Source organism: Penicillium subrubescens (genome assembly GCF_028828155.1).
Source record: "Penicillium subrubescens strain IBT 31985 chromosome Unknown utg000002l_segment0_segment0, whole genome shotgun sequence".
NCBI classification, from domain to species: Eukaryota; Fungi; Ascomycota; class Eurotiomycetes; order Eurotiales; family Aspergillaceae; genus Penicillium; species Penicillium subrubescens.
Genome location: NW_026643152.1, coordinates 7,332,837 through 7,347,254, shown reverse-complemented (window position 1 = coordinate 7,347,254; position 14,418 = coordinate 7,332,837). Strand labels below are relative to the sequence as shown.

Here is a 14,418-nt window from a genome sequence, read left to right as displayed (position 1 = left end):
TACATAATATCTGGAAATTCAACTTATATTCTCATGAAACACATTGCAAAAACATCAATTCTATAAGCCTGTCCTGGCTGAATATTACCAAAAAAGCCGCCAGTTGACAACCCGCAGGCCCCAACCTCTCCAGTCCATCAATCCATCAGGTTACCGCCAAGTATACAAACAATATACAACAAACCAAAACGATAACATCAAATGAGGATCAACGACCCCCAGAAGGACCCCGCTCATCAACACCAATCATCTTCAAAAACGGCTCAATGATACTCTTCTTCCGTTCATCCGATGCACGTCGCTCCTTATCCTTCGCCGGGGTAGGAACAGCCGCTGAGATCAAGACGCGAGAGAAGATATTAGCCAACGCCGCCTCGACGGCCTGTCGACGTGCGGCCGCATTGGCCGTACTACTCGACGCGACATCAGACTCTGACGAACGGGCCTTGCGGCGGAAGCTTCCTGCAGAGACAAACGCTGCGGCTGAGGCCGGGGTGGGCGGTGTTGGGAATATAGAGTCTGAAGGTTGGTTTTTGTCTTGGTTGTTTGTGGACTCCGTAGAGCTTTGGGAGGAGGTGTTTTGGTTCTTGGTGTTTGAGGCAGTAGAGATCGATTGTGCGGTGGAGGGGACAGGGGCTACCTCGTTTGCGATACGGGCGAGCATAAAAGTGACAAAGGTGAAGGAGACGCTATGTGCTGGCGAATAGGCGAGACTCTCGAGGACCCATGCTTGGGTTTCTTCCCATGATAGAGGCGGGCCTTTTGATTTCTCGCGGGTGATCAAATGTTGCTCCATTTGCTGCCAGATAGTCGCCGTGACGATTCCATCGCTTAGCGAGTTGAGGAAGCTAAGGAGGGTTTCGGACAGGATCTCTAGTCTATGTAGAGAAGGAGTTTCTGGTGCAAAGATGCTCGACAGAGAACCGTTGGTATCGAGAGATTCTCGAACAGAAGCCAACATGTTTGCACGCTCATGTCGATCCGTGAGAGTCCATGTATCCGGCTGGAATGGCCATGCAGCACCACTTGGCTCTTTCGTCCATGGCGCCTGTTCCTTTTCAGACTCACCTTTCGTCATACCCCATTCCGCCACGGCGCGTTCCGTCAGCTCGGAGATAGATTCGGTCAGCCGGAAGAGTTCGCGAGGAGCTGACAGTCGCACTTCATTGGCATCCTTCTCCCGCTTTGATACACCTTCGCCATTGAGATAGCGAGCGCCTTCCTCGGGCACACGAGTCAATTCATCGACGCTGCACCCAAAGCAAGTTGGCAGCCACTTTCCACATGCAGAGATGAAATGATCACGGCCACTATCCACATGGAGGACCAGAATCTCCTCGAGCTTGGCTTTCTTCAAGTTGAGCAGACGGACATGTTCAATGCTGCGAACATGGGCCGAGATGTCGATATTGGCCACTTCTCCTGGATGCAATGTATGAGTGGTTTCAGATTTAGATGACTCTCCTGAAGCTGGCTCATGGTCGGAGATGTGTTGAACGTGGACATCCAGCCAAGGGGGCATATTTGGTGTATCATCACCCAGGCTAGACCGTTCAGGAAACGAAAAGGTCGCAGGGGCACCGCTTGTGTTGGCAACGGTTAGACTTCTATGAACCGGAACATCGTACCTGACATCCCCAAAGTTGATAGTATTGGGGTCTCGCTCTGACCGATCTTCATCGACATGGGTATCCACAACGACCGTGAGACCAGGCCGGGCCTCATTCTCGGCCTTGTCCAACTCACGCACTACCTCTTGATGTACCTTTGCTTTGAGGCTGGGGTTGACAGCATCAAAGGTCAGGGTGAAGATAGCGTCCAGCGGCTTATGATCCGAGGAAAGAATACCCTGGTGAGATAAATAATGATGCTGATGGACTGACTCTGGCGGTCCATCTTCAGATGCAATCGGGGGGTAATCTTCTCCGTCCGCATCCGAGTCGTATCCCTCCCCTTCCACGGAACCATCTTGACCATCAACTTCGGGGTCGTAATCAAATAGCACATTGTCATCAGCAACTGCCTTGTCCAATCCACGAGCCTGCATCTCCTTGTCTCGTTTTCGGGCTTCCTCGGCCTCCCGATCCAATTGTTCATGCTTGAGCTTGTCGCGTCGCGTGCGATAAAGAATTCGATCGCACCAGCTAGGACCACGGCGTTTCTCGCTGGTATCAAACAACGCCACGCTTCCGACATCGTATTTATACGTCGGCAAAAAGGGAGATTTGGCCTTCTCGCCACCCTCTGTGGAAGGCAGTGCCTTTTTTCTGTTGGATTCGCAGTTGGTCATGAGATATGAGAGATGAGATGGTGGTTTGTAGAGATGCGGGATCATTGTGGGGGTCAATCCCCTCTTCGGTTACTTGTTCTAGCGATTCTTCTGCCTCGGGCCGCGAGGGCGATGGCGGTTGATTTTCAGATGAAGAATCAGAGACGTTGGAGTTTCGACGGCTGCCAGGCTTGGCTTGTTTCCCCTGCAACGCAACATCGTACGAGTTGGCCGTGTGCCGAGCAAGAACTTGTCGCACATCGTCTCCCGGGATATCTTCGAGCCTATAGTTGAGGTCGCCGAACCAGAAAGTAAAGTCCTCATCACCAATACTGTCCCCTTGGTCTTCCGGAGATCGGTCTTCCGAATCCACTGGCTCGAATTTGGCACGCTGAGTGATTTGGCTTGCGTCCCAGTTACGCCGTTCCAAACTCCCTTTATCTGATCCGGCTGCTAGGTGGCAATTCACAAAGACCAGGCGTGTGGTCTCACCTATCACTATGCGAGTCGCAACGGCACCCTTGTTTCCCATGTATCCCATCAGCCCTGTACCCACGCTTGTGCTGCTAATTGAAGAGATGCTATCGCGGATTGCAGGTGATGCATAGATGGTCAGGAAAAGGCCCACAAGCTGGACCTCAGAAACGAGTTGGTATCCAGGAGGAAGAGCTTGGTGAACGGCCTCTTTCCATCTGTTTGCCGGTCCAGGGTCCGTGTAGGGTCGAAGAGCTTCGGCTGGAGAGGAAACATCGACGATCTCCTGTAGACCCAAAACGTAGAGATCAACTTCTTCCGGACTGCACTGGAAGGGTGCTGCAGCGCTACCATCCTTCTTCTGATCATCCTCGTCGCTCGGGGAAGATGTTCCACCCGTAGTAATATTCCGGCGGAAATCTGAGCCCTTCAAGCCCGAAAGCTCTTCGCAGACACCTTGTCCCTGCACGAACCACTTTCCAATGTCCTTCTCGGTACCGTTGATAGCGGCTACATTCCACGTACCAATCTTCACTCGAAGGGTTTGCCGGCGAGTATAATCCGCCTTTCTTGCTTTGACCGCACGCGACAAGGACTGTAAATCGAGACCTGGGTTGTCAATGTCCTCGACGTCCTCGGCCGCATGTTCCCGCGGGTAGGCCCCGGGAGGGGGTGCCGTCTGCTGCTCTTGGGCTGACATTGGTGATGAGAAGATAGTTGATTGGCGTGTCAGTCAGTAGCTCGGCTACGTCGCATAATTTGTACGCGCTGGAAATGTGTATGCGACAGGGTATATGTGTTCGAGATATATAGAGAAGGCCAAGCGGGTAGTCGCCTGCGGTTCTCAAATCCGGGAAGATGCAAGGCGCTATTCCGAGCCCCCGTTGCAGATATAAAGACGCCTAAGCTGAGCAGAAAATGGGGTAATCGGAGGAAAGAGGTGCACTGGTGGAGGTGTTCGTGTACGAGGGGTCATCTCTCGGCGGAGCTTAGTGCGGCAGGATCCGGAGCGCATGTAGCGCCATCACGTAGGTTCTTGGACAAATTGATTGAAAAGGCTTGGAGGAGTGTAAGATCAAGCCAGGTTATATCCAAGGGATCAAAGAACAAAATGCGATCGAGGTAGCGACAGTTGTCGAGAATGGTGTCCGAGGTAGAAGAGAAACGGAGGGGAGGCGGAGGGGAGCTCGATGGGACTAGACCGATGACGATATGCCCGCAATCGGTCCCAGTCTTTCCTCCTTCACCACCTTTCAGTACTGCCCACCTCCAAATCTTCAGCCTGTCAAAGGGAAAACACACCAACCCACAACTGTCCAGACCTCTCATTCCCACATCCTCCACCGCCCTTTCCTCCATCATGAACTCTCGCAAACCTCGGCGAAATAACAACCACAACCATCCCAGCAATAATAACTACCCCAATCACAATCAGGTCACCGACTATGAATCCGACGCCGCCTACTTCTCCGACATGCAGCAACAACACCAGCAGCCAGCACCACCCTCCCGTACCAATGAGGAGATAAGCCTCTCCGTCTTGCGTCGCCATAACCCCGACATCACCTCGATCCTCTCCCTCGCTCAATATGCCGTCGTGTACATCTTCAGCCCCACGACGCGGCAATGGGAAAAGAACGGCGTGGAAGGCACGCTATTTGTCTGCCAGTTGACCCAGGGCAGCCTCGGCGAGGAGCGATACACTGCATTTGTGTTGAACCGACGAGGGCTCAACAATTTCGACCTGCAGCTGACGGACGGCGACAATGTGGAGTTGACGGAGGAATACGTGATTCTTAAGGCGGACGAGACCGACACGAACGGCGTCGCAGACCCCTCGAACCCACAGGCTAGCCAAACAAATGGTACGGGCGCCCCCGGGTTACGCATCTACGGTATTTGGATCTACTCGGAGCCACCGCCAAACTCAACAGCCCAAGCTCGAACCATCAACGCGGAGAAGATTCGCGAGTGCGCGGCGCACGCAGGACAGAGCTTGAAGATGGCGCGCGAGCATCAGGAAGCTATTCGCCAGAATGGACTACACGCGGCCGCAGCTGCAGCTGAGACTCATGTAGCTCCCTTGCAAGAGGTCCAGGCGAGTGTGCCCATGGGGCGTCAAATATCGTTGAAGGATCTATTTGGGCAGCAACGTGCCCAAGATGATGGGTGGAGCGTACGTGCGCATCATATGGGTCCAGTGGAGCAGCAGCAGCAGCAGCAGCAGCAGGAACAAGCTCAGCAGGAGCGATATCAGCAACCCCCACCACAGCAGCAGCAGTACCAACAGCCTCCGCAGCAACAATATCAACAGCCTCTGCCTCAGCAGTACCCACCGCAGTACCCGCCCCAGCACTATCAACAACCGCAGGGGTATTCGATGATGCCTCAACACCATCAGCAACCACCACCTCCACCTCAGCCGCAATCAGATGTCCTCGGCGACCTTTTCCGCCGAGCGGGATTTGCCTACCAGGGTAATGGACAGGGACAGTAAGAGCCAGTTTTCATTTGACGTTGATCCACGATTTCAGTCTCAATATCGGCCTTCTGGGCCGTTCAGCACAGAATCCAGCACGACAGGCGCATGACTTGGTTTTGGTTTTCTGCATCACATATTGCTTTTTCTTACATTCTGTCTGGTGGAAAGGATGATGTATGGGGAGATGCAAGGTCGCTTGAGATACCCATTGCAAGAGCTGGAACTCCATTTTTCAGCTCTACTTCTAGTTCTAGTTCTACTTTTATTCTTCCCAATTCGCATTCGCACACTCCTCCCAATATCAATCAATCCAGGACACACTAAACCGCCCTTAGGCCGTCCCAATATCCCGAATCATATCTGCAACCTTCCGAGCCATAAGATCACTATGCTCTATCCCACAATTAGCCACACCGTATTCAAACCAACTCTCATCGCCAAATAAAAACACTTACTCAAGCAAAAAGCATGCGGCAGCCCCTTTTCACAAACAAACATCCTCGGTCCCAACCCCCCATCTCCATCCCCATGCTTACACCCCTTCACCGCAACAATCTCATCCCTCGTCTTCTCCGCAACCCAATGGTCATTCCGACCAAAGTAGAAAAACAGCTTGGTAAGGGGCTCACGCGCATGAGCAACGCCCCAGACATCGTCTGTCCATTTGTCGGATGTAATTGTGCGCATTTCGTCGGCGGCCATGTGTCTGTTTTACCATCAGAGATTGGATGTTACAGTAGGATAGGGTTATGAGGATGAATGAGGACATTGTTCTTACAGTGCTTGTCGTACACCACCAGTACTTTTCAAGAACGAGGTTGTCGTGTCGAGGGCGTGGCTTGGTGGATTGTGCATGACCAGTTTGACCAGGGATTTTAGGGCTGAAGTTGGGAGGAGGGTGGTGAGTATCCGAGCGAAAAAGCTCACTATTAGTGCTAGATGGGGTACGAATGATAGTAGAGTCTAGAATGAAAATTAATACCAATGTCAACGACAATCTTGGCAGGGACAATCCATCCATGGTTGTAAAACGAACCGTCAATTTCTGGCCCGACGGAGAATGCGCAATATCTTTCACTGTTGGGAATAGCATCACGCCACCGATAATGTCAAAGTCCACTGTATATGAACTTGGAGATGCAGTTTCAGATTGAGGATTTGCCTCGCGGTGTCGTCGTAGAACTTCCATCGCGATATATGCACCCACAGAATGGCCCATGAGAATGACCTTCCGCTTAGCCGAAGATCCAGATGTATTCTTTGTGGAAGAAGCATTTACACTCATGAGCGCATTGAGTTTATCATGAACCAAGACGATCTGATCTTCCAGATCGTATAACTTGGACCTCCTATCTTGAGGCTCATTCTCACTTGTCGTGTTCTCACAATCAACCTCGAATCCACCGAGACTACATCCATAAATCTGGATAGACGACTCAATGCTAGACTGATCGCCTGTCTTCGCCAGATACTTCCCCAACAAAGACAGGAATGGGTGGTAATAGCCAATTAGCCCCGGGTTTCCGGATATGAAAAACACCGTTGTCGTTGCATCTTTCGGGAGCGCGGTATATGTGCAGAACGTATTTGGTGTGATTTGAGCTTCCATATTCGAGATGTTGTGTCGAAGGATTCGTGTATGTAATTCTCCACGGGATCCTGCAGTTGATTATACGGGGCATGTGAATTTGAACCATTAAAGGAGGATGGATCCACTAGGCTCTATTTGACAAGTATCGGAACCCGAATCACATGATTCGTAGTCTGGTTTCCAATTGATTTTCCCTGTTTTGCATACCTCGAAGGTGTAAGAGCAATACAGTGGCAAAAATAATACTATGGATATCTCCAAGGTGGCCCTCATTCCCCATTGTCCGAAAAGCTGTAGCGGAAGTTTCGTTAGGCAAGGTGTCCTGCCGGACTGCCTCTTTATTACAACATAGTAGAGCGTTCAACCTGAGCCGTACTTTATCCGTGCCTGAGCCAAGATCTAGGCATTGGCAAATAAGCTTGCTGTAAGCTGCATGGCAGGGCAAAGCTTTCAAGTAAGCCTACATGCTTATAAGCTTATAACCCACCACCTTACGCCATTATAGCCTTCAAATACCACCACGGATGAACCCAAGTACATACACCTCTACAACAAAACATCAGTCACCATGAAGAATGCACATGAATTGCATCAGTCCCCGACTCCAGCCCCAATCCAGAGGATAACGTGGACCTAAGCTCCATCCTATTCCATCCCATCCCATCCCATCAACCAGGCCCAAATTCTAACCCCGCAAAGCAGCACAAAAAGGCTCGGTGGAAAATAAGGAAGTCGAGAAGAAAGAAAACCAAATAACAAGAAAAAACAAATTGGTATCACGGCCTCAGCCGGATCCAATGCATCCATTTGCCCAGAAAGACGCCGGCAGAGCGAAACACAATGTACATCACTCGATCATCCCATGATCACACCGTCCGAAAATAAGAAATACAACACCATAGGTATGAAAAGCCATCACGCTGCACGGCTGAAGATATGAATATGAAGGCGTGAAGAGAGAGGAAGATCGAGAGGAGAAAGGAGGGATTGAAGGCGAATGTTGGGAGGGGAAATAAAAAGCATCGCCAAAAGAGCAGCACGGTACGGCAAGAAGGAGTAGAAGGCTCAAGAAAGGACACTGGGATTTGAATATCCCGCGCTGTATCTGGTATCTAGCTCGTAAAAACAAATGCAGGTGAAAAGGGTTGAGGGAACGAGACAGGTCAAACGGGACTGCTGAGCCCTAGGGGATCATATCATCGAATAGCATCGTATCGCCTGACTGCACAGGCAAAGTACGAAAGAGGCGTCGTGATCAGCCACTCTCATCGCCTTGTCTGTCGTCTCGGTTCTCCTTCTCGTTGCTTTCGCTGGAGATGGTTTCCCCGCAAGTGGCAGTGTCTGGAATAGAAGACTTCACTGCACCAATGTTGATGGCAATGCGCTTGGGCGGTGCGCTGCTGGTGACAGTGCCCAGCACGCCTTGAGTTCCACCCTTTTCAACAGAGCCTATTGATCCAATGGAAAGATTCTTCTTTCGGTTGAGGAAGCCAGCTCCAGAATTACTGCTCGTCGAGCTTCTGCGCTTGGGCCCTGCAGCAAGCTTGACCAACTCGTCTTCATCCTCTTCCTCACGTCGGCGCTTCTCAGCCAGTCGCTCCGGAACAGGTGGTGCCTGCGCTGTAGGTGATCCAGCCTCGGATGTTGTGGGTTCTGGAGAAGGCTCAACCTGAATATCTCCCACAGTCAATGGCTGAGCTTCTGCAGGTTGGTCTGCAAGCTCTTCGGGTTTGGTGTCCATGGCATCATCATCGTCATCGTCAGGATAATCAACCAGCGGCTTGACCACTGGAGACGCCGACCCATTAGCCACGCCAACAGCCAGAGTTGCACGATTCTCTTGGGTCCACTATAATGAATGTCAACACGTCTCCCAGAATAGAACATGGCGGCGAAGCTTACCTCATCCTCGTCATCGGACGTGTTGAAGTATTCCTCTTCAGCAGCGTCCAATTCCTTCACGCCCTGCCAACGCTGGCCATTCAATGGCATCCGTCGCGGCGTATTGTCATCCTGGCTGAACAACGTCGAGTCGGCCTCCGCACCGTAACCCTGCATCTGATCGAAGCGCAGAATCAGGTTCTGGAAGGTGTCGACGTAGGTGATATGTTCCAGTTTCTCACGGTACTTCTCCACCACATGCAGGATGAATGGCTTGATATTTTCCCGTTTGATAAACTCGAAAAGTTCGAGGCAGGCAGAATTGAGTAGGTTGTCGCGGGGCATGGTTTCATATACGATATCCAAGATCAGGCCGAAGGTATTGTTATGCGTCATGAGGGCTTGGTAGAAGGTGTCTTGGAGGCTGATCAATGTACGGAAGAATTTGAGGGCAACTAAACAAAGCATAATGGGTCAGTGGATGTTTAGGGATCAGGGGGCGGTCAGCCTTGGATAGTACTCACCCAGCTTCAAGTGTTTTTGAGGAGCTGTGAGAAGCTGAGCCACCCGAGGAGCGAGCGATTCGCTATGAATCGCATTGCGTGTGCGGAAAAGGTGCTGACGGACGAAAAAGGTGAGGATATCAACAAGGTGCGAATAGAGTGTGACCTCTTGGAACGTCAAGTCATTAACTGGCAAGAAATTAGTCCACCGGTTCTGCGTGTCTGGACAGAACACCAAAACTTACGGGAGGCGCGATTAGCTATCTGCTTGAGCGGCTGAAACAGCCGCTTGGAAGATTCGTCGAAATGTTGCTGGACAAAGGCGTCGGAGAGAATATTGGACGAGCGGACTTTGAAGTAATCGGGACCAGCCCGAGCCAGCGGTTCCTGCAGGGGTATCTGAGGATCGAGCAAAATCTTGATTGCGTCGGCAAGTTGGTTTTTGACGCCCAGATCGGTCTCTGCGTGGAGCAGATCAATCAGAGTGTCGGTGAGGGGCGTCTTCTTCTCGTTGACAGCCTTGAGCATATATCCGCGCATCATCACAGGGTCATGATCGAGCAGTGCCACCAGGATGTCGATTCCCGTCGTGCGCATCGCCGGGTTTGGGTGTTTGACGGCAAAGGCAATGACTGCAAACAGACCATGGCTAATGAAGTTGGCAAATAGCTGGGCCCTGGACGGGGCCTGCAGGTTCTTTGCAATCGCGGCGCATTGATGTAGGAATTGGACGGCGTCGTCCTTGCGCTTAGTATCGGTGTATCTCGGATCGAAGACGGAAAATAGTTCTCGGAGGAAAGGGGCATTTGATTGGATGTGGTTGACGATTTCCATCTGGTTAAAGAAGATTAGGGAGTTGAGAACGGAGAAGGTCGGGTCGTCGAGAATGCGAGCCAGAACCACATCTTTGAGGTACTGTAATCGCCAGGTACTCCGAATCTTCCTTCGAATCAGCGGGTCCTTGATTGGCACGACTTCTTTGTAGCGGGATTGGTCTGCGAGGTATTGCCGGTGATTCGCCTTGTGTGTTGGGAATTCGGGGTCATCTGTGAAAAGGGTCCGGCTTAGCCATGGGTCCTCAATGAGATCCTTTTAAGATCCGTGGAAGACGAGGTGTGCTTACATTCCAGAGCTCCGACTACACCCAATATAATCTGATCGGCAACCACGGTCTCGATGATGGTGTTGTCGTTCAGCAGAATCAGCGATTTCATGATATTGCAAAGGCGATGCAGATCCACCAGACTCTCCAAGTCTTCGGCCATCGTTACTAAGGGCACCAGTTTACCAATGTACTCGTCGCGGATGATGAATTTCGATAGCGCGTCGCGACCGGCTTGTGTCATGCTGGCAGCTCGGACAATCTGCTCAATATCGGGGAGGTTACCCAATTCCGGGGCGGGGAGAACGATGGATTGGTAGCTTTCGAGGTCATCGGAAAGAGCATCGTCGGCGGCAGCTAAGCTGAGTAAATGTTGCTGTACGGAATTGACAAACTCCCTAGATGGTTGGTGAAAATCGCCTCGCAGTCAGCCTTCAACTCTCCGCGCGGGAAAAGTTCCAACGTGTCTCTCTTCCTCACCAGATCACGGCGCAACCCTCGGCCTCTTGAAAACTCAGTGCCATATCCGTGCCATTTTGTTCGGTCCAGACGATCAACGTCTCTGATCGCGTGATACAGTTAGTCCAAATGCCTTTTCTCGTTGGTGAAACCACCCGGCGGGTACAGTGGGACAGAAACCTTGCTGTTTTTGATAGCCATCGTCCTTGGTGATCTTGGTCTCGAGCAGGACGCGATTCGGTTCATCTTCGGATTCGACATATATTCGCGGTATCTCCTGTTTAGGCCGAAGAAAAGCACATAGAAATGATTAGCCCAGTTGCCGACGAGTCGGGAGTGTCGGGTTGCAGGATTCGCGGGTTTGCGGCTGATTCGACTCATTGCGCGCCCGGGTGAAAACGAGTCGCGCGAGCGAACGGCGGGCGCAACAGGCAATGAATGCGCTCGTCGCGAAGGCGATGGGATGAAGGACAATTTCAGACTTACCCCAGAGATGTGACCGGTACAGAAACCGGTACCCCGATCGAACCAGTCATTTTCCCTCAGCTCGTAGACTTTGACCCGTTTGCGACCGTCGGGCGGCTGTAGCTCCAGCGCCATCATCGGGCAGGGAAAAGGGGACTGCACGTCACTCCGGGCGTCTCCAGAATGAGCGTGCGCCGGGGAGGGGTGATAGCGTAGACAGATGATAAAAAGAAAGGGTCGATAGGTGGTGGTGGTTGATGGGGGAGGGGGGTGGAGGGTGAGGTGGTTGTGAAGGGGAAGGGTGGAGATGATGAAAGAGTCTGCGGAGGGGATGACGATCGAAGGGAAAAAGGCTAAGGTAAAGAGAGAATGGGATGATCTGGAAGGGCAGGAGGGCCCACCTTTAGAAAATGGGGGGGGCCTCGGCCAGGGCAGTTCGGGTGGATGTTTATTATCGGCAGGTTCTCCGAGACTTGAAGATTGGTAAGGCTAATAGCATTGAATGAGGATATTTCTACACAATTGCACTTGTTCTTCTCTCTCGATTACAAGTGATTTAGTTGATGTTATTCTCTCGAGGAGCTTGTTAGGGAGCAGGATGATGCCCCACGAAAGTGGCAGCAACAACACGCGACCGGCGGGATAACAGCAAGAACAATAAATCAACCATATAGCAGTGCCACGTATAGTTGTAATTAGTCTATCGCATACGCTATCAGAGTAAAGGCCCTATATTATAGTATACAAGAGCATCGAAGGAAATATCATCAGGGCTTCCAGAATCCCTGCAGGGGCCACCACGTTGTTGTTTGCGCATAACGCTAGAAGGGCGGCGTCAATGCTAGGAAGGAATGTCACATATAAGCTATGTTAAACTATGCCTATTCTTAGCACCCGAGGTATATACAGATGACAGATATGGATTGACACCTTCGAAGAACCTTCTTTTCTACTATGATCGACCGGGCGGACCGCAAGGAACCGCATACAAAGTTTGTATGTTCTACCCAGCTATGCACTATCGCAACATCCCTATATGCTTGGCTACGTTGACATAGCTCTACTCACGTAGAAAGAGCACTTCGATAGCTAGATATTTACATGCATCTCCACCGAGGGATCAGTATTGATTCATCATTCGTTTTAGAATGAGTCATAAAACCCTACAGAGATGTAAAATCGATATAGATAATCTAGCATAATAATGCAAACCACAGCATCGGAGAAGCCGGGGTGTGGGCAATTAACCTTCGGCAGAGCTTCCATTCCTCTTCTGTGACTTCCGCCGTCCTACCACGACATGACCACCTCGTAGTGGGTTCCAAACTACGAGTCAGGAGAAACATTCATCTTCTCAACCTTGAACCAAGTTTCTACCGAGGTCCTCCAACATTCTCCCCTGCTATTGAGTTATTGAGTTGCGCCCCTCCCCAGCCCAAACCAACTTTACCAAGTCGGACCTTCCCGCTCATCAGCACGGACCAAACTGAGTCTGTGTCTGTGGTTAGCCCCACTTTAATGTGTATTATCATTGGTTACCGTCACTTCTCAGCCCGGCGTGGCAGGTTCTTATCGACAATTCCCCAATCGGGAAAGGTTCCAGACTGGCGCCATGCTCGGCTTTTTTTTACGAGTTTTGCGCGCCTCTTCGCTTTTTCTCTTCTTCCTTCTATTCCCACCACCTTCGAACCGGTGTTTGCCTGTAACGAGCGACTTCTGGGAGTTTTGCGCTCGTCCTTGGCTATAAAGCTCCCCTTTTGGTTTTTTCTTACCGCATTCGGTGATTCGGCGTCTTGAGCTCTCGAGCCCTGCAGGAACCCCCCGCTTTTTTGTTCTTCTTCGTATTCCACCTTCTGTGACCATGTCCGATTCCAAGAATCCGGTCACCGTTCAGACGGCCGACTCGATCGACTGTGTGTCGTCCTCGTCGCAGCCGAAGAATGCCTCGGTCGCGGTAGTCTCCTCCGCCACGGCGGAAGAGACTCCCGTCGTGCTGGCGGATAAGGTTGACGAGGAGAAGAAGGGTTTCTTGGCGTATTTCAAGACCAAGGAGTTCTACATTGTCTTGGCTCTTGGGTGAGTACTACAAACCAGCAGCAGAAGTGCGTGCGATCAAACTGAGACGTTTAGACTAACTTGCTCTTGATCAGACAACTGCTCGCCATCGCCAACACCTCCACTAGCACCTTCACCACGCTTCTGGGCGAGGAAGGCTGGGCCATCCCCACGTTCCAGACGCTGCTGAACTACATTGTGCTGACCTGCATTTTCACGCCTTACACGATATACCGTTACGGATTCAAGGGCTGGCTCCGTGTGATCTACACTGACGGCTGGAAATATATTATTCTCGCTTTCTGCGATGTCGAGGGCAACTACTTTGTCGTGCTGGCCTATCAGTACACCACCATGCTCAGCGCCCAGCTGATCAACTTCTGGGCTATTGTGGTCGTCGTCGTTATCTCATTCTTGTTCCTCAAGGTCCGCTACCATATCACTCAGATCGCGGGTATCGTCATTTGCATTGGTGGCATGGGTGTTCTCATCGCCTCGGATCACATTACCGGTACCAACGGTGGCGATATCTCCAGCGGTCACCAGTTGAAGGGTGACCTGTTCGCGCTGCTTGGTGCTTCTTTCTACGGCCTGACCAACACCGCGGAGGAGTACTTTGTTAGCAAGAAGCCCGTGTACGAGGTCTTGGGCCAGCTGTCGCTCTACGGATGCATCATCGACGGTGTACAGAGCGCCATCTTTGAGCGCAGCAACTACCACACTTCCGTCTGGGACGGTAAAGTGGGTGGTTACCTGACCGGTTTCACGCTGTGCCTGTCGCTCTTCTACTGTCTGGCCCCGCTGATGTTCCGCCTGTCATCTGCTGCGTTCTTCAACATTTCTCTGCTTACCATGAACTTCTGGGGTGTCTGCATCGGCATCAAGGTCTTCCACTACCACATCCACTGGATGTACCCCATCGCCTTTGTTCTGATCATCATCGGCCAGTTGATCTACTACCTGGGTCGTAAGGCTCTGGCTGAGGCCCGGAAGCCCTGGCTGGGTGCTAACCAGGAGAATGGTGTTGCTGGGTTGTTCACGGCCAAGCAGCGCATCGAACATGCCACACCTGCTGGTGCAGACCCTCAGGACCACAATCCCGAGCGCCCGCCCGCGCAGAACACCAGCTCTGTCTAA

At 51.6% G+C, this 14,418-nt stretch overlaps 5 protein-coding genes across 5 annotated transcripts; 2 read left to right on the top strand and 3 right to left on the bottom strand.

The window, feature by feature from the left end:
* Positions 1 to 208: 208 nt before the first annotated feature.
* On the bottom strand, positions 209 to 3,443 carry N7473_003981 (phosphatase family protein; the record flags this gene model as incomplete). The annotated part of the gene is made up of 2 exons (XM_057149921.1): positions 209 to 2,260; positions 2,364 to 3,443. 2 exons carry the CDS (start codon positions 3,441 to 3,443, stop codon positions 209 to 211), a joined length of 3,132 nt encoding a protein of 1,043 aa, XP_057013575.1.
* Positions 3,444 to 3,884: 441 nt separating this feature from the next.
* On the top strand, positions 3,885 to 5,240 carry N7473_003980 (Dcp1 family protein; the record flags this gene model as incomplete). The annotated part of the gene is made up of 1 exon (XM_057149920.1): positions 3,885 to 5,240. The coding sequence occupies one exon, from the start codon at positions 3,885 to 3,887 to the stop codon at positions 5,238 to 5,240; it is 1,356 nt and encodes a 451-aa protein (XP_057013574.1).
* A 316-nt stretch (positions 5,241 to 5,556) lies between these two features.
* Positions 5,557 to 6,834, bottom strand: N7473_003979 (bifunctional triacylglycerol lipase/ester hydrolase; the record flags this gene model as incomplete). Its single annotated transcript, XM_057149919.1, has 4 exons — positions 5,557 to 5,618; positions 5,681 to 5,931; positions 6,004 to 6,188; positions 6,262 to 6,834. The coding sequence occupies 4 exons, from the start codon at positions 6,832 to 6,834 to the stop codon at positions 5,557 to 5,559; spliced, it is 1,071 nt and encodes a 356-aa protein (XP_057013573.1).
* Positions 6,835 to 8,071: 1,237 nt separating this feature from the next.
* On the bottom strand, positions 8,072 to 11,364 carry N7473_003978 (uncharacterized protein; the record flags this gene model as incomplete). The annotated part of the gene is made up of 8 exons (XM_057149918.1): positions 8,072 to 8,665; positions 8,719 to 9,152; positions 9,222 to 9,389; positions 9,446 to 10,246; positions 10,324 to 10,700; positions 10,783 to 10,864; positions 10,942 to 11,038; positions 11,248 to 11,364. 8 exons carry the CDS (start codon positions 11,362 to 11,364, stop codon positions 8,072 to 8,074), a joined length of 2,670 nt encoding a protein of 889 aa, XP_057013572.1.
* A 1,723-nt stretch (positions 11,365 to 13,087) lies between these two features.
* Positions 13,088 to 14,418, top strand: N7473_003977 (DUF914 domain membrane protein; the record flags this gene model as incomplete). The annotated part of the gene is made up of 2 exons (XM_057149917.1): positions 13,088 to 13,302; positions 13,377 to 14,418. The coding sequence occupies 2 exons, from the start codon at positions 13,088 to 13,090 to the stop codon at positions 14,416 to 14,418; spliced, it is 1,257 nt and encodes a 418-aa protein (XP_057013571.1).